The following is a 19438-nucleotide window of genomic DNA, read 5'->3' on the forward strand; positions in this document are numbered from 1 at the left end:
GCTGATGCTGTGGAACATGCTGCTGAACATCAGCGTTGAGGGCCGTGACGGCCACGCCGACGCTCGCCCGCGTGTCCGAAGCGGCGAAGTACCTGTCCGCCTCGGCTGCCAATGCTCGGGGTTCCGTTCGCTCGGTCCCGGCCAACGCGAGGCGAACCTGCGCTGGAAGTTGGCGCCGGAAAAGCGCCCGGAATAGCGAACCGGGGGCTTCGTCGCCCAACAGTGACAGCATATGGTCCATTCGGACCGACGGGCGCGTCTCACCGAGTTCGGGGAGATCCAGGAGGCGGTCGGCCCATGCGTCGTCCGTGAGGCCGAACGTGGCTAGGAGTAGCCGCTTGAGTGCCTCGTACTTGTGGCCGTCCGGTGGGTGGCGAAGGACGGACACAACTCGAGCGGCCGTGCCGGGCCCGAGGGAGGCGACGACATGGCAGTAGCGCAGGTCGTCGTTGGTGAGGCGCCGAAGCTGAAATTGGGCTTCGGCTTGAACGAACCAGACTTCGGCCTGGGCCTCCCAAAATTCGGGAAGTTTAATCGCCATTGCCTTGTCGTTGGCCATTGCAATGGCGTCGTGTTCGGAAGGATCGCTACGGCAGATCCAACGTCGAGGGTCACCAGTAAAGCGCGGCGTTACGCGCGCTGCTTGTGAGCAAGGAGGAAGCGGACAAGCGGTAACATAAACGTCTTTATTGTAAGAGCACACTGTAACACTGAACTGCTCCGGGCTGGTCGCCCGGTGTATATCATGAGGCCACGCCTACCCCTCGGGCGTGGCCACCGCCCACTTGGTGCGTGGAATGATGTCACCACGCCAGTGGGCTTTTGTGTCCGCCACAAAATATTATTAATGTACTAGCAGAAGTACCCGGCATTGCTGGGCGGGGGAGGGGAGGGTAGGGGGAAGGGGAGGGGAGGAGAATGGGGGGGAGGGGAGGAGGGGGGAGAGGAGGAGGGGGGGAGGGGAGGAGGGGGGGGAGGGGAGAATAGGGGGGGGAGAAGAGGGGGGGAGGGGAGAAGAGGGGGGGAGGAGAGAAGACGGAGAGGGGGGAGGGGAGGGGATGGGGAGAGGGGTGGGGGGAGGGAGGAGGGGGAGGGGGAGGGGGGAGGGAGGAGGGGGAGGGGGGAGTGGGAGGGGGGAGGGGGGAGGGAGGGGGAAGGGGAGGGGAGGGGAGGGGGAGGGGGAGGAGGGGGAGGGGGAGGGGGAGGGGAATGGGGGTAGGGGAGGGGCGAGGGGAGGAGGGGGAGGGGAGAAGAGGGGGGGAGAAGAGCGGGGGAGGGGAGAAGAGGGGGGAGGAGAGAAGAGGGGGGAGGGGAGAGGGGAGGGGGAAGAGGAGGGGAGGGGAACGGGGGGGAAGGGGGAGAGGAGGAGAGGGGGGAGGGGAGGAGAGGGGGGGGAAGTACCCGGCATTGCCGGGCAGGGGAGGGGAGGGGGAGGGGGAGGAGGAGGGGAGGGGAATGGGGGGGAGGGGAGGAGAGGTGGGGAGGGGAGGGGGAGGGGGGAGAGGAGGAGGGGGAGGGGGGAGGGGAGGGGGAAGAGGAGGGGAGGGGAACGGGGGGGAGGGGGAGAGGGGGGAGGGGAGGAGAGGGGGAGGGGAGAAGAGGGGGGGAAGTACCCGGCATTGCTGGGCAGGGGAGGGGAGGGGGAAGAGGAGGGGAGGGGAACGGGGGGGGAGGGGAGGATGGGAGGGGAACGGGGGGAGGGGAGGAGAGGTGGGGAGGGGAGGGGGAGGGGAGGAGAGGTGGGGAGGGGAGGAGAGGTGGGGAGGGGGGAGGGGGAAGGGGGGAGGGGGGAGTGGAGGGGAGGGGGAGGGGGGAGGGGGGAGGGGAGGGGAGGAGGGAGGGGAGGGGAGGGGGAGGGGGAGGGGGAGGAGGGGAGGGGAGGGGGGACGGAGGAGGGGAGGGGGGAGGGGGAGGGGAGGGGGAGGGGAGGGGGAGGGGAGGGGGAGGGGGAGGGGTAGGGGGGAGGGGGAGGGGGAGGGGAGGGGGAGGGGGAGGGGGGAGGGCGCGCGAATCGTCAAATCAGCGCGCTGCTCTGCCACCGATTCAGATTCCGTGTATAATATTCTTCCTCGCTGAAAAAAATATGGATCTAAAGATGAAAGAAAAAAAAACCTATGTGGTGTGAATGGAAATGTTCCTCGCTGAAATGTGAAAAAACGCAATTGCGCGGCAAGGAACATCACGTGATCGCTCTGAGCGATCGATTGCAACTCTGCGTCGTGTCGTGGGCGTGGCCAACGTGGCCTCATGCTCCCAGGTGATTCGCTAACTCGAGCTCGAGAGAGCCATAATGCGCTACGTTATGGCAAAAAATATGGATCTAAAGATGAAAGAAAAAAAAACCTATGTGGTGTGAATGGCAATGTTCGTCGCTCAAATGTGAAAAAACGCAAGGAACATCACGTGATCGCTCTGAGCGAATCAGCGCGCTGCTCTGCCATTCCGGTCATAATATTCCTCGCTGAAATGCGCTGAGGTAAAAATATGGTAAAAAAATATTATGAAATAAATTTTTAGGTCGGCCATGTTCTTCCCAGGCTCAATGGCCATGTTTGTGCCAAATATCAAGTACGTGAGCCTCTCCGTTTAGGAGTCTACCGGTAACATTACACACACACACACACACACACACACACACACACACACACACACACACACACACACACAAACTGTGTTTTATATATATAGATGTATACTGTATTTGGATTATAGATTACAGATTTTATTTGTTTGTCTTGTAATATTAGGTACAACAAGACATGCATGGAATTTGTTGCGGAGTAATGAGAGTATACTGTATATTGCCTTCCCTAACCCAACAGAAGCTATATAAGCCTCCAATATCCTGCAAGGTTGTGCCGTGCAGAAGTGCTTTCCGCCACCTTGTTATCAATGAGCTAAATGGTCTGACAGGATAGGGCTGAAGTAACACTTACCTTTGAGCTGCTGGATCTGGCTTTGATTCTTGGCTCAACTAGAGACTGTTGGAGTGGTGCTTTGCAGGCAGGGAATTTCATAAATGAGTAAGTCATCATTCAAATCTGAAATTCCTTCCCTAAACTACAGGAGGTGCTGCCTCACTGGCATTAAACCTCTTCACAACATAAAAAAAAATGCTCCACTCTGCTTTATACTCCATCAGGAATAACCCATTCATTCATCTTCTTCAAAATCTCTTCATTTTCTCTTTGATAAGGCTAATTTTTCAAAATCTCTTCACTCCTAAACACTTGTTATCCAGCCTCCTCTTTCATTCACTTAGTCAAATTTTCTTCCATGCCTTCAACCAAAACATTCTCACCACCACCCCACCCATGAAGTCTGTCGTAAGTATCCAGAGGCACCAATTTTGCAGAGGCTTCACGTCCATTCATGGTGACAAAACCATCCATGTCGGTCGCCCCCCCCCCCCCCCCCCGCCCATCTGCTTCCCCCTTGTCCTGTCCCGTCTCAGCTTCCAACTGGTTCTGCCCCCACTCCTCCCCTTCACAGCAGCTTCACCCATGCACTGCTTCCACACAGTTTTTCACCCCCTACTCAGAACCCTCTGGGCCCTGCACCCTTTTCTTGCTCCTTTCCACATCCATGTCTTACCAGCAGCTCCTCTCCCGCGGTCCTAACTTTGTGGACCTCAAACATCCATGGCCTCCATTCCAACCTGACAGATGTCAATCCAGGCCGCTGCTGATAAACCGGACATCATCTGTTTAATTAATCCTTCCTCCCACAGGACATCCCTGACTCCCTAGTGTTTCTCTCTAGCTATTGTCTCCTTCAGTTCGATCGACCTGAACAACTCCTGGTGGCGGAGTTGCACTGTACACCAAGAACTCCATTTCTCACTCTCTGTGTCCTGCTCTTACACCTCCCAAACCCCAGGAATACATCTGGCTGCAACTACCCCTCCACTTCCATCTCATGTTTGTCAGTGTGTTATACCATCCTCCCAACTGTGACAACTCCATCGACATTTCTCTCTCAACCAATATGGACCAACTTTTATCCACTCCTCCCAACTATCTCTTCCTCATATGTGGTGATTTCAATTGTCACCATGCTAATTGGCTGGGTGTTGCTACCTCTCTCACCATCCATGGCACTTCTGTAAAGGACTTCTGTAACTCCATGGAACTGACTCAATCCGTGACCTTTCCCACCTGGATTTTTCCAAATGGCAAATCTTCCCTTCTGGATTTGGTGATGACCAACGTCCCCAACAATGTATTTTGCTCATTCTCTGTGCCAATTGGCTCATTACCCTGCGCCCGCAAAGCGAAAAGCAGGGTCAAGCATTCAGTTGTGTTCGTGTGCCGTATGTGTGCCATGTGCGGCACGTGTCTGCATTTTAAAAATTCGTTTTCTCGGCAACCGTTGGTCCGATTGACACTACATTTTACCATATAATCCTCTCCGCCTGTAGATTTTTTTTATTCATAATTATGACATCATAGGTCATGTGGTATGGACGCCATCTTGGAAAAACGTTCCACATCTATATCTCCCAAACCGCTCAATGGAAAAAATTTAAACATGACCATTGTCAAGTACTCACCATGGGGAATAAGATATGTTGATGGTGATGTCATCGGTGCCTTAATTATGACGTCATAATTCGACAAGTACAACGCTTGATCTGATCTGTACGAATGAAGCAAAAATTCCTCTGCAACTGTTAGACCGATGGACACTCAATTTTCAGAATATGTGCGACTCCTGAAGAATTTTTTTATGATAATTATAACGGCATAGGTCACGTGGTATAGACGCCATTTTGGAAAAAAATCGAAAAAGGTTGCACCTATATATCTCCGAAACCGCTCCATGGAAAAATTTGAAACATGGCTCATTGTCAAGTACTCCCCTTGGAGAATAATATATGTTTATGATGATGTCACCTGTGCCTTTGTTATAACGTCATAATTAGCCAAGTACAACACTTACCCGATCATTGTGAATTTTTTTTCAAAGCAACTGTTGGTCTGATGGGCACAAAATTTTCACCATAGGAACGCCTCCTCATGAAGAATATTTTAATGATAATCATGACGTCATAGATCATGTGGTACAGGCGCCATCTTGGAAAAACCGAAAAATGTTGCACCTCTATATCTCCAAAACCGCTGCTTTGAAAAAATTGAAACATGGCTCATTGTAAAGAACTCCAAATGGGGAATAGGTGTTGTTAACGATGACGTCATTGGTGCCATAATTATGACGCCATAATTATGACGTCATAATTTGACAGGGACAACAAATGCTTAGTCTGATCAGTTTGAAATGTATTGAGCATGATCTATGCAACAATTATATTAGAGAATATAAATTTATGATGTCATCGCTCATGTGGTCTGGCAGCCATATTGGATCAAAGAAAAAAAAAGTTCAAAAACAGAAGAGTTGGCTCGCAACAAGTTGACTGCGCAGGGTAAGTATTCTATGAATACCATCTAGTTTGATCATGTGCTTGGAAGGGACACCATCCCTCTGGCTATTCTCAGAGAACAGCCTCAGCGCTGGCACACCTGGCAGTTCACTCAGGCAAACTGGCAGGGACTGCAAACAGTATCACACTTCAGGACTGGACTCCTACATCTATTGCCCTGACATTAATTCAGCCTGGAAATTCTTCCAAAGAAACCTGCTCTCTCATATGTGCATCTCGTCTTCAGTTATCTTACCCATCCTTCTGCCCTTGGTACATTAAATCCTGTTCTGACGCAGTTGCTTTTAAACAACTTGTATTCTCCTCCTGGAAGGCAAATCCCACCGAAAGCAACCTCAGATGATTCCACAAAGCCAGCAATAAGTGTGGGTATACTCCCAAGAGAGCCAGAAAACAACATCTGTCAGACCTCACGATTGAGCTTTCAAAATTGTCTGTCTATTCAAAAACCTGGTGGCACCTTGTCAAGTCAGTCTCCAGTGTATGCTCACCCTCTGGGCTGGGTCTTCACGATAGCTGTTCACCACCAAGTCAAGTCATTCCCCATCCAAAACCATGATCTTTTCTACATATGTTAAACCATCCCCACGCTTCCCAAAATGTAGGTAATGTATCCATGTTGTCCACCCCTTGCGTTATCCGTTACCTTTCATCGTTACACGCATCCCTTGTTTGTCCGTCTCAGTCTATTTTCTCCCTCCGCTCTGCTGTTGTCGTTTCCACTTTCTCGTGCTGTTCCTTTTATGTTGTGACCTGGTCTGTTCTGTGTCCTAGCTCTTCCACAGGCCTTGAACATATCCAAAAAGAACTTACCTCCTCCTCTCCCCCTTGCACCCACCCTTCTTACCCGAAACTGTTGCAAATGTGTAGGCCAAACTCATAACTGGCTTCCAGGTCGATATTCATAAGCTCATGAATGGCCAAACAAGCTAAATAAGCATTTTAAATTTGTGGTACCAGCAAACGACCCATCCTTAAGGACAGGATAATTTCCCCTGAATTGGTGTATTTTAGTATGAATTGTAATACCTGCTTCCCAACGGGAGTGGCGTATGCCATACATACTGACATAGAGAGAATTGGGGTCCTCCCTCCAACCTGAACCACTGGGAATTATTTTTTTACAGCCTAACCTAAAGCCTTCCGTGCACACACCGAGTACAACCAGCAGTCTTAGATCTCATTCTGTCCAATGGTTCAGGAAGGTTTTACCAGTCAAACAGCCATGTCTCAAACGTCATGTATGAGTCAAACAGCCATGTATGATTTTAAGCCCTTCCTCAGTAATCAATGGGAAGAAAATTTAAACGCATTTCCAAAAGTTTTAGATTCTTATAGTACTCCGCCTGTTTCCACAAGGTATGCTTGCTTTGTCATGTAATGATGCATGCATGGTACAAGTAAGAAAATTTCAGCAATCCAGAATGTATGTTGTTTGGCCTAACGACTGAAATAGCTTCACGCCCTGCTCATAAAACTCAAAAACTCTTTCACCAAGGTCGGGGATTACGACTGCAATCACAATGCATTCCAGCAGCCCAAAAAAGTGAAAACTGCTTCATCCACAACCAGTGGCTGGTACAAATTAATATAGTACCTTAAAGGACTTCTTGTAGACGTAAATATCATGGCCTGCATCAGCACGCTTTGTCTTGCTGAACAAAATGAGCTCGTGAAAAAGGAACACCCTTCGACGCTGCTTTCTTCGTCCAATTGACACAATAAACTCATCCTGCCGTAGGAGCTGGCCTTGCTCCTTCAGATTCACCTATTGAGAGAAACAAAACATTTAGATCCACTCATGCATAGCACCACTATGAACATTCATGTAAATGGAAACTTTGCAAGTCCAAAGGAATTATTGCAAATTAAGAGATAACTGTTCATGAAATACTCTCCCCTTGACAGAGCGGTTTCCTCAAGGCAGCAATACTGGGCACAGTAGTCTTACAAATGTTCAAAACCACAAAACATGCATATCCAGTAACACTTTATGACGGCAATGATGACAACATAAAGATATAAAAAATGAGTCCAAGTTCAAAATCCAGCAAATGAATATCTAACATAAATCAAAACAAAAAAATAGAAATCACTCAAAGCAACACTTGGCGACACAGAACAAACTAGAACGGCACTCAGTATAGCGCATACCTCTGCCAGGCCAAACAGTTTATGTTTTGTATCTCACTGAAAGGCCGAATCCGAATCTGGACCTGAACCAAAATCGAATCAGCTTGTTTTTGTCACCTTAACAAACCCATCCACCTAGTTTTGTCATAACTCGTCCACAAGTATATTTTGAGATATCGTGCTACATATTCCTTTTGGCCCCTTCTCACAATCACTTAAAATTTTTATTTAAACTCTCATGTTGGGATCTTGACTCGGATCTTCACCAAAATTGAATCAATTCTTTTGTGTCACACACCAAACCTGTCCACCAAGTTTCATCCGAATGCATCCATAACTTTTTGAGATATCGTGTTTCCAGTACAGTATATTGTTTTTGGCCCTAATCGTGACCAAAAATATGCGTTGCTGCCCTTGGGCGGTTACCGACATTCACAAAAAAATTTCAGAACGATTGCTTCAAAACTTCAAAAAGACATCTGCCAAATACTTTCGCCGAGTAATAACCAATTGGCAAAGCTACAGGTCAAATCCTGTAACCAGCATTTGAGCAAGGTCATTGCTTAGAGCTGTTGGGTGCCTCAACAATAGTCCACCATAACCTATTCCAGGCTGAACACATCTATGTGCTGGCTTTCAGGGCCAGTTGCTGAATGGGCACCATGACAAGGGTGTGATACTTGCAAAAATAGCAATACAGTGTGCATGCTTCATTAAAAAATAGTGCATTCATCAGAAGAGAAGACATACAGTCACGTGAAAAAGTAAGTACACCCTATGTAAAGTTTTGACTGTTTTGACTAGGTGGTATTGCCCCCTTTGGCAGAAACAACCTCAAGTAGGCGTTTCTTATAACTGTCTACCAGTCTCTGACATCGACTGGGAGAAATTTTTGCCCATTCCTCTATGCACAATTCTTTCAGCTGTGCGATGTTTGAGGGGTTTCTTGCATGCACAGCTCGTTTCAAATCCCTCCAAAACATCTCGATGGGATTTTGATCCGGGCTTTGACTTGGCCATTCCAGAACCCTCCATTTCTTTCTTTTCAGCCATTCCTTGGTGGATTTACTGGTATGTTTAGGGTCATTGTCATGTTGCAAGGTCCACCTTCGGTTGAGCTTCAATTTTCCGACAGATGGCCTCACATTATCATCAAGCACCCTCTGGTACAATGAAGAATTCATAGTGGATTATATGATGGTGAGCTGCCCAGGCCCTGATGCAGCAAAGCTGCCCCAAACCATAATATTTCCACCACCATGCTTTACAGTTGGTATCAGGTTCTTATGGTCAAATGCTGTCTTTGGTTTTCGCCAAACATGTCTTCTGGTACTGTGGCCAAATAGCTCTACCTTTGACTCATCTGTCCAGAGCACATTGTTCCAGAAGTGCTGGTCTTTGCCTAGGTGTTCATTGGCAAACTTTAGTCTTGCCCTGATGTTCTTTCTGGACAGCAAAGGTTTCGTCCTGGCACACCTCCCAGGTAGATCAAATTTGTGCAGCCTCTTTCTAATGGTGGACTCGTGCACTTTGTCATCAACAGTGGCAAGAGCTACCTGTAGGTCCTGTGATGACATTCTGGGTTTCTTAGAGACTTCTTTCAGCATCTTGCGGTCTGCTCTCGGGCTGAACTTGCTGAGGCGGCCTGGCCTGAACAAGTTGGCAGTTGTTTGGAATCTTCTCCACTTGTAGATGATCTTCCGGACAGTCGAATGATTGATTTCAAATTGTTTGGAGATCTTTTTAAATCCCTTCCCAGACTCGTAGCCATCTATAACCTTCTTTCTGAAGGCCTCAGAGAGCTCTTTTGATCTCGGCATGGTGACGCCGCACACTTCAACAACAAAGAGCAAACCAAACTAAATGTCTGCGGTTTAAATAAGACAGGTTCCTCCAAGATCCTCTCTGATGATGTTCTAATCATTTGCACCTGAGCTGGTGCACCTGATTCTAATTTTAGGTATTTGAAGTAGTGATAAATGTAGGGGTGTACTTACTTTTTCCATATGCGAAATTTGCATTTATGTTCATTTAAATTATACAATGGACTACAAAATGTAAATGTTTCATGATATTTGTTATATTATATCACCTTCATCTATCAATATTGTTGAAATGAAGATCAAATAGCTGTATGTTGAAATATGTTGAAAAAGTCAAAACTTTACATGGGGTGTACTTACTTTTTCACGTGACTGTATGTTTTGCTCGCTTCCTTCATGCAGTGCATGCTTTTAAATGCAGTACTGTATTTCACGTTACTGTATTTTGTTTGATGATTTTTAATATACCTGTATGTAGTGGTAGGATTTTAATGTACTTCAAGTAGAAACTGCTCCAATCTCTTTATTAATTATTAATAATAATAATAATTTTTATTATTAATAATTAATGTTATTTTATGTGTATTTTATGTCCCGGTGTGTGCCCCAGGGTTAGAATAGGTACACCGTATCCCTGCATGTCGTAAGACGCGACAAAATGGTTGGAGTCAGGAAGGGCATCCGGCCATAAAAACATTGCCTCAAAAAGGGAACCATGATGATTGTCATGGGGCACGCAAGGCCCCGCTCCCCGCTCCCCGCTCTCGCAGGGAAAATGGCCTTAAAAAGGGAATTTTTTAAAATGTGTATTTTATGTGTTAATGTATTAATTATAATAACTAGGGCATGCCCGTACTATATCTATATCTAAAATTATATCCCCCCCCCTCTATTTACATGAAATGGTTTGGTCCAAAGCGAACGGCTTGCGAGTGGTGACAATCCCCCCCCTCTATTTACATGCAATGGTTTGGTCCAAAGCGAACGGCTTCCGGAGTTTGGTAAAGAAATCGCCATCGCGTGCACAAACGCGCAGGAAAGCGAATGAATCGCAAATTCGTTTTTATTAGTTGTAAAACATAGTTTAACGCCAACATAGTTTGCAAACGTGAAATAAATGAATACGCTCTCAAATGTGCCATCCGAGGCAGAGTGTGCCCGCCACGTTCGGCACACGCGATCGTTCGCTGCTCTCTGATTGGTTGAATCGTTTTTTGGACATAGCTCGGTAAGTAATTGTCCGATTAATATGAAACCTTGAAAAGGCACATCCTCGGGTCCCCAGCAATATACCTGGCAAGTTAAAAGTATATCGGACCCGTGGTTGTCGAGAAACAGCGGTCACAGACAAACGTACAAACGTACAAACGTACAGACAGAGATTACTGGAATTATAGATAGATAATTATTATTATCCCTGCTCTACAAAGAGCATCAGTTCTGCTTATGTAGTTCCTTTGTTTGGATAACACTGTAATCCTTGACAGGTTTCCACTCCTTTGCAGGAATTTGGAATTCAGCCAGGGTACCAGTGATAGCTCGTCTACTCTGAGTTTGTGTTGTGCTTTTGCTTGTTTTAATTTTCTAAACTATTTTGGGCATTGTTTGTTCCATTTGCACCCGTTTAATTATATCGTTATTTTGTCACATTGTCTTTGGATCGTCATCACTTATTTTTATTTTTATAACACTTTCGATTGGGTGTATTGTCTCTATCTACAGCCATGTTATGTCCTACTGTCCAAAATGCCCACTGACAACGTTAAAATATTGACCTTGTAACAAAATGCAAAGTTGTTTCATCGATCAATGTCCAACTAGCAGGAGTCCAAACCTAAGATAAAATGCAAAGCAAACATTTATTTAGACGATAAAGTACAAGTGATACACAAAACACATCAGCATGGCAATGTACACAGCAAAGCAACTGATGACTGGCTCTTCTTAACCTGCTACCTTTCTATCACTACTTCACCATTTATATACAGTAGTGGCCAAAAATATTGGCACCCTTGCACTTTTTTCAAATAACTCACAATTTTCTCATAAAATAAGTTGATTGACAAAAGTATTTGGTCTCCACAATTCTCAATTTCCCTGTTAATATTACAGAACCTTTGTTTTTGATTCAGAACTTAAAATATCCTTTTAAATCAGAAAATAAAAATAAATGGCATTGACAAAATTATTGACACCTTAGACTTAATATTTGGTAGCACAGCTGTTGGACAAAATAACTCCGGTCATGCGCTTCCTATAGCCATGAATGAGCTTCCTACACCTCTCTACTGGCAGTTTGGCCCACTCTTCTTGTGCAAACTGCTCCAGTTCTCCCAGATTTGAAGGGTGCCTTCTCCTAACTGCTGTTTTCAGATCTCCCCACAGGTGTTCAATGAGATTTAGATCTGGACTCACTGCTGGCCACTTCAGAACAGACCAGCGTTTTGTCTTGAACCATTCCTGGTGCTTTTTGAAGTGTGTTTGGGGTCATTGTCCTGCTGAAAGACCCATGACCTTCGACGGAGACCCAGCTTTCTGACACTGGGTTGAACATTGCGCTCCAAAATGCCTTGGCAATCTGATTTCATGATGCCATGCACACATTCAAGGCACCCAGTACCAGAGGCAGCACAGCAACCCCAAAACATCACTGAACCTCTTCCATGTTTGACTGTAGGGAAGGTGTTCTTTTCTTGGAAGGCTTCATTTTGTTTTACGCAAACATAGAGATTATGTTCTTTACCAAAAAGCTCTAATTTGGTCTCATCTGTCCACAGAAGGATTTTGGCTCGTTCAGGCACATTTTGGAATACTCCAGTTGGGCTTTCTTATGTCTCTCTCTCAGCAGTGGGGTCCACCTGGGTCTCCTACCATAGAACCCCCTTTTATTGAGTTGGCGACGGATGGTGCGAGTTGAAAATGTCGTACCTTGTGTCTGAAGGTCAGTTTGAATCTGTTTGGCAGTTGATCGAGGTGCTTTCTCCACCATTCAAACAATCCTTCGCTGCAATCTTCGATCAAGTTTTTTCTTGCAGCCACATCCAGGGAGGTTGGCTATAGTGCCATGGGCCTTAAACTTTCTGATAACATTGCGTATCGTGGACACAGGAACATCAAGGTCTCTGGAGATGGACTTGTGGCCTTGAGATTGTCCATGCTTGGCTGCAATCTTGTGTCTGACCTCCTCAGACAATTCTCTGATTTTCTTTCTTTTCTCCATGCTCGTTGCGGTACACACAGTGACACAAAACAGCAGAATGACTCCTTTTCTCTATTCAAACTGGTTGAATGAGTGATTTTTATATTGCAGGCACCTGCATCTCACCACAGGTGAGTTCAATACCAAAGTAAAGAAGAATCACCTGCTTGAAACCTTATTATTTCAAACAACTTCAAAAAGGTGCAAATAATACTGTCTGGGACATTTTAGGATTTCTGTGTGGAATAAGCTAAGATTTAGTAATTTTTTCAGCTTTTTTGTTTTGTTCCACTGCAAACCAAAGAAATACATGTGTGGATATGAAAATATTTTTTAATTTCAACAAATTTCTGGAAGAAATGGTGCATTAAGGATGCAGTCGCAGTCATATCCGGTCAGACTCACAAATGACCATAATTCCTTAGTTGCCAGCCACGGCGCATCTCTCATATATTCCAAGTTGTCATTATGAAAGCTGAACAAGCCACGTTCTGTTTGGTGAGTCACAAAACTAACACTGCTCATCCTAATCATTATATAAACTTTGATTGACTTGGCCGTGAGGTGAGGCAAGTTACGGACATTCTGCGGAGCAACTCTATAAGGGTGGAAGCCTGCTCACCCCACGTGTGGGTATGGATTAAACTGCCATCAACATAGCTATCAACATTTCTCATCAATACCAGCAACCTCTGCATTCCTCATACTAATGTAGCCATCGTCCAAAATCATCAGTACAACGCCCAAAATGGCATCTTCAAAAACTCGCTGGTGTCAACTATTGTCACAAATTCTGTTTTGTGCACATCTAAATCAACTACTGGTAACTGTCAATACCCCTTACATAAAAGTCGTCATAATCATCATAAAAGTCATCATCATAAAACATAAAAGTCATCATAATAAACTCCTCCCTGTCTACAGGCATCGTCCCACCATCCCTCAAAATTGCTGCTGTTACCCCCATTCTGAAAAAACCTGGACTAAACCCTGACACCCTAAATAACTTCAGACCCATCTCCAACCTACCCTTTCTGTCAAAGGTTTTGGAACGCGCTGTAGCCACTCAACTCAAACATCACCTCTCTGCCAATAACCTGTATGAAACATTCCAATCCGGATTCCACTCCAACCACAGTACTGAAACTGCTCTCCTCAAAATCACCAACGACCTTCTCCTCTCCTCTGACGCTGGCAACCTCAACTGCAACATTCTCATCCTCCTCGACCTCAGCGCCGCCTTTGACACTATCGATCACACCATCCTCCTCACCCGACTTGAAACCACCTTTAACATTACTGGCACTGCCCTCTCTTGGATTAAATCATACCTCTCTGACAGACGTCAGTTCATCTCCATCAATAACTGCAAATCCCCCACTGCTCCCCTCCCCCAAGGTGTCCCCCAAGGTTCAGTTCTTGGCCCCCTCCTCTTCATCCTTTACCTGTCCCCCCTCGGTCACTTAATCCGCCGTCATGGTCTCCAATTCCACTGCTTCGCCGATGACATCCAGCTTTTCATCTCCACCAAGTCCATCTCCACCGCCACCCACTCTATCCTGACAAACTGCATCACTGAAATAAAATCCTGCCTTCAAATCGACTTCCTCAAACTTAACTGTGATAAATCTGAAATAATCATCATTGGCCCAAAAACGCTCACCAAGTCCACCCATAACTTTGCCCTCAACATCGACGGTTTCCCAGTATCCACCTCCCCTCACATCCGGAATCTTGGCATCATCTTTGACCAAACCCTCTCCTTCGACAAATACACTAAACAGATCACAAAGACAGCCTTCTTTCACCTGAAAAACATCGCCCATCTCCGTCCATCCCTCTCCTCCATGGCTGCAGAAACCCTCATCCATGCCTTCATCACTTCCCGTCTGGACTACTGCAATAGCCTCCTTTATGGTTCACCCTCAACAATCACCAATAAACTCCAATACATTCAGAACTCCGCTGCCCGTCTACTCACCCATTCCCGGACCCGTGACCACATCACCCCCGTCCTTTACAAGCTTCACTGGCTCCCCATCTCCCAGAGAATCCAGTACAAAATCCTCCTCTTGACCTACAAAGCCCTCCATAACCTGGCCCCATCCTACCTGGCTGACCTCCTCTCCAGACACACTCCCACCCGCAACCTCCGCTCTGCTGGTACCAACCTCCTGACCCCCCCCCCATCCGGACCAAATTTAGATCCTGGGGGGACAGGGCCTTCTCCATCGCTGCTCCCACCCTCTGGAACTCGCTACCTCACACCATCAGAGACTCCTCCTCACTCACCACATTCAAAACATCACTCAAGACCCACCTGTTCAACACTGCATTCAACATTTAACCCACAGCATCTAACCCCTGACTATCTCCTCTCCTTCTCCCTCCTTTGTGCTTTGAATATTTCCCTATTGATTCTTCTTTTTTTGCAATTGTTTTTATGTTTTGCTATGCATTATGTTTTGCACTCTGTCAAAGCGTCTTTGGGCTTCCTGAAAAGCGCTATATAAAATAAATGCATTATTATTATTATTATTATTATTATTATTATTATTATTATTATAATCAGTCATCATAGTCATAAAAGTTAAGTCATCTCCATAAAACACTATTCCCCATCCAAATTCTAGAAGAGTGCGCTGACTATCACCATTGGTGCTGGATCAAATACAGTGATCTTATTAAGCTTCCGAGAGTAGGGGAAAAAGGTTGATACTGGGACACCCGCACCAAACCCACTGGGACACCCAAAATGGGGCTTTTTGACTGGAAAAGGGGGTGAAAAGGCACAAAATCGCTGAAAAATGGCCCAAAAGTCCTAAAATCGTTGTTATTTTGGGCCAAATCGTGTGTTTTTTAAAGTGGGTTTTTGGGAAATCATGAACGTTTTTCCGCCATACACTCTGCTAGTTTCGAGTGGTGATGCCGATAGGCTTCACCCTCGAAACGCGCCGTGTTTCGACGGGCAGCTTGTATAATCCTGTGGATGATGATATAACTTTTTTATAAGACAAAGCGAAGGCGGAGCCGAGCGGCGTCATATAAAAAAAAGTTATCAAGTTAGTAATTCTCTAGCCTCGCCGTTGGCGAGGCAATACGGGGTTCACTGATTGTTTGCGGTCCTTTGGTCCTTCTGTTTATTACCCCCTCTGCCAGGGATCCCCCGTTTATTATCCTCCTATATCGAGGTTCACTGTTTGTCTATGATCCCACTGCTCATGTATCGAGGCTCTAAAATCCACCTACCTGTGATCCCCCGTTTATTATCCTTCTGTTTATTACCCATTGACTCATGTATCGAGGTGATTTAGTAGATTATCTATACTTCCATTGTACATCCCCCTTTTAGCAAGAGGTATGATATCCAAAAGGAACCGATGTGTTCCCATCATTATTTAAATATCGTTTATCATCATATGCACCAAGTGCCTTCTTAAGAACTTTCTCGGAATATATTTTATGTTTATAACTTCTTATTCCTTTAATATTTCTGTACACAACCTCCTTTGTATCCATCGTGTTTTTATAATCATCAAATCCGAGAGTTTGTTTTATAACCCCCTTCTTTATTCCCTTTAGCTTTTTACCAGTTTTGTTTTTTGTAATTCTTGTGAGTAAAATGAACCCAATATTTCTTCCCCATTCATATCATATAATTTGTAAGTCCAAGGGACTGTATCCATTACATCAATGATTTTAAATAATTCACGAGTCCATTTTTGTGTATAACCTTTCTCAAAATGGCTTTTCCATCTATATATTCTTACAATATCACCAACTTTAAACTTGGGCTTTCTTAAATTAATCTCCTTTTCATATTCTAATTTTGTAAATGTTTCTGATGGTTTTGATTTTGTTGATGAATGAACTGTATTATTGTAATTATCTACAATATCCTGAATTAAATAGACCCATTTTTGAGAACCGAGTTGTGTGAATTTTTTATATAATTTCTCTTTTAAAGTACGATTAAAACGCTCAATAACAACTGCTTTTCCTTCATTAAAGGTGCTGTATAATTTAATACCTTTCCCCTTAAGAAATTTCATGAATATTTTGTTATAGAACTCTGTTCCCTCATCGGTCCACAGTTTCTTTGGTTTTCTTTTACTTTTATTAAATATCTGTTGGAAGGCTAACATCAGAGTATAACCTCTCTTGTTTTTTAAAGGGACAACCCAGGCAAATCTACTCCTCAAATCAATTACGGTTAAAGCATACCTGTATCCCTTATCATTTTTTAGTTCGATTAAATCAGCGGACCATATGTGGTCGGTGTATTTAGAATAAACCTTCCTTCTTTTAAACTTTGTGATTATAGGTTTGTGTAATTCTTCAGCCAAAAGCTCCTCAGTCTTGATTACATCATTAGAGCCTAATAGTTTTTTGAGGGTGAATAACCAAGACCAAGTTTCAATTTAACACTTATCATTTTTTTCACAATAAACCTATCAACTTTCTCTCTCAATGTCGGATTTCGTATCAAAGACAAATTATACAACATTTCTCTGTCTGATTCATGTTTTTCATCCAATGTGGTGGTATCCCCATAAGCAATATCATGCTTCATACACACTTCATCAACCCTATTTTTTGGTCTGGACCAAGGTTTAGGATTGTCAGTCTCATCTAATCTTTTATCCAGGTTTGTTCCAGGACCACAGAAAGAATATCCAGGTAGATGTAGTTCCCCTGGAATTCCAGTTGTTGTAAATTTACTTCCTGACAGAAACTTTTGTATGTCTCCTCCACTTTTAGGAGAGATGAATTGACACTTTTTAGAACCACACACTTGACATATTCCTTTTTGATAAACTCTATTATTTTTAGCTTTAACATACAATACACTTTTAGATTTAGTTTTCTTTTTACATTTGAGACAATAACTCATATTTATTTATCAGAAAAATTCCGACAGAGTATCAAAACCTTTTTAGTTTTTAACATATACATTTCTATCTTAATTTTTAAAAAATAAAGAATCCTTAGAAATGTCTTCACTTTCTCCTCCATTTATTTACAAATAAAACTAACTAAAGTCAATACCACTTTCTCGTTTAGATCTCCTCCCTGAAATTGAACTCATCTCATCCGTTTTTAAAACCAATTTTTTCACAAGAGTCATTCTTTCTTTATTTTCCTCTTCGGTGCGTTGAGATTGATTTATTTGATGTAATACATTTAATCTTTTACGAATCTCACTGATTTCCATCTCCCTCTCCTCCCTCTCCTCCTCCTCCTTCTCTTCTTCAATTCCTTTCTCAGCCCTTACAACCCTTGAGCTTGAGACCCAAATAATATTATACATATACTCATCTGGATTTTGAGATATTCTTGTATCTATAATTATTTTTCTCATAATAGGATACCAATAAGATTTGTTGACGATTTCTAAAAGAGTTTTATATTTCATAACTTTGAGAAGTTCATTTTTATATAATACTTTAAACAAGTCTCTATTTGTGGGTTTAACAATATCAGTATAAGGCCAGTTTTTAATGACAAAATTTCCATGTGTATGTTCCAATTCGTACGGTATGTAAAACCGAGCACCCTTTTCTTGTAGGTATCCTTGAATACAAAAATTATAATTCTCTTGTAGTCTTCTTCCTGCCATTTATGTATCAGAAATATATGTGAGATTAATATTATGACAGGTAATACCACCCCATCTTCCCACTACCAAATCGGTTTGTATTCCTCGGCTTTCTATCCTTATCTCATTACCTTCCTTCTTTGTCATGCGAACCATCGCAATACTATCATATATTTTTATTTTCTTAAAATCACGTATTTGTTGTTTACTAATTGTACTTCCACATAAATCCTTATCTTCACCAAGTGGATAATATTCTTCTTTACGAGACTGATTTAAATCATGTAGGTCTTCTAAGTTTATTGAAAAAGACCAATTATACCCTAAATCAGGCATATCATACCCCCATTTATTAATTCGCATATTAACTAAATGTCCTTCTTTATAAAATTCAATTGTAAGCAGGTAGTTAAATTCAATGAGGAAAGGTGTATGGTCAGTATAACCAGGTGTTGTGGTTGTAAATTTTACTTGTTTCACAAAACGTGCTGTTTTATTTAACAAGTGTGATAAATCACTGAATCTAATTAAGTCATTCGCATCTGTAGGGTTTGGATAATTGATTAATTTATAAGTATTCTTCATATTAATATTTTTACTTATACTATATTTTTGTCGTTCAGCCTGTGCCTTTGTATAATAATTTGATAAATCAATATCCTGGGAGGATTTTCCAAAGATAGAACCATCTTTTCCAACATAAGTCATTTATATTAGATTAAAAATGATATCATAAAAATTTTCATTATTGTTGAGTTGAAATAATACATATAAACATAATTGACCACAACATTTAGAATTAATTTCTTGAACTTGAAATGTTTGATAAACACCATTCTGTAAGAATTGTATTACTTCAACAGGTGGTGGCATACCATAACTATCAAAATAATATTTATCCTGACTATTATGAATACAAACCCAATGAGAACCATTCTGTGTGTCTAAATTCATAATAATATTCTTTGTATTCTTATTTATATGTATTAATTCATCTCTCATACAGATTACCACATTATCAATTTTTAGTGTTTTACAATACTTGGCTAGTTCTATATTTGACGTTGTATTCTTTCCAAATTGTTTAAACCATTTATCCATTTATTTATGAGAAAGATACAATCCATTACCCCGTTTAGTTAGTTTAACACCCGCTTGAGCGATAGAGGAAAGCATATCACCAACCAACAATCTAGCTTTATCAGGCAGTGGGTGAGCAAAATCTACAATTTGTTTCTCCA

At 43.4% G+C, this 19438-nt stretch overlaps 1 protein-coding gene across 2 annotated transcripts in view; it reads right to left on the reverse strand.

The window, feature by feature from the left end:
* The window catches only part of LOC137435227 (pleckstrin homology domain-containing family G member 4B), a 199014-nt gene that overhangs the window by 21958 nt on the left and 157618 nt on the right, over nucleotides 1-19438 (reverse strand). For both annotated transcript variants that reach the window (XM_078784520.1, XM_078784519.1), the window contains one exon: nucleotides 7041-7211. In XM_078784520.1, the coding sequence (XP_078640646.1) occupies nucleotides 7041-7211 (171 nt within the window). The remainder of the gene's footprint in view (nucleotides 1-7040; nucleotides 7212-19438) is intronic.

The sequence above is a fragment of the Myxine glutinosa genome, chromosome 9, assembly GCF_964187855.1.
Source record: "Myxine glutinosa chromosome 9, kmMyxGlut1.1, whole genome shotgun sequence".
Taxonomy (NCBI): Eukaryota; Metazoa; Chordata; class Myxini; order Myxiniformes; family Myxinidae; genus Myxine; species Myxine glutinosa.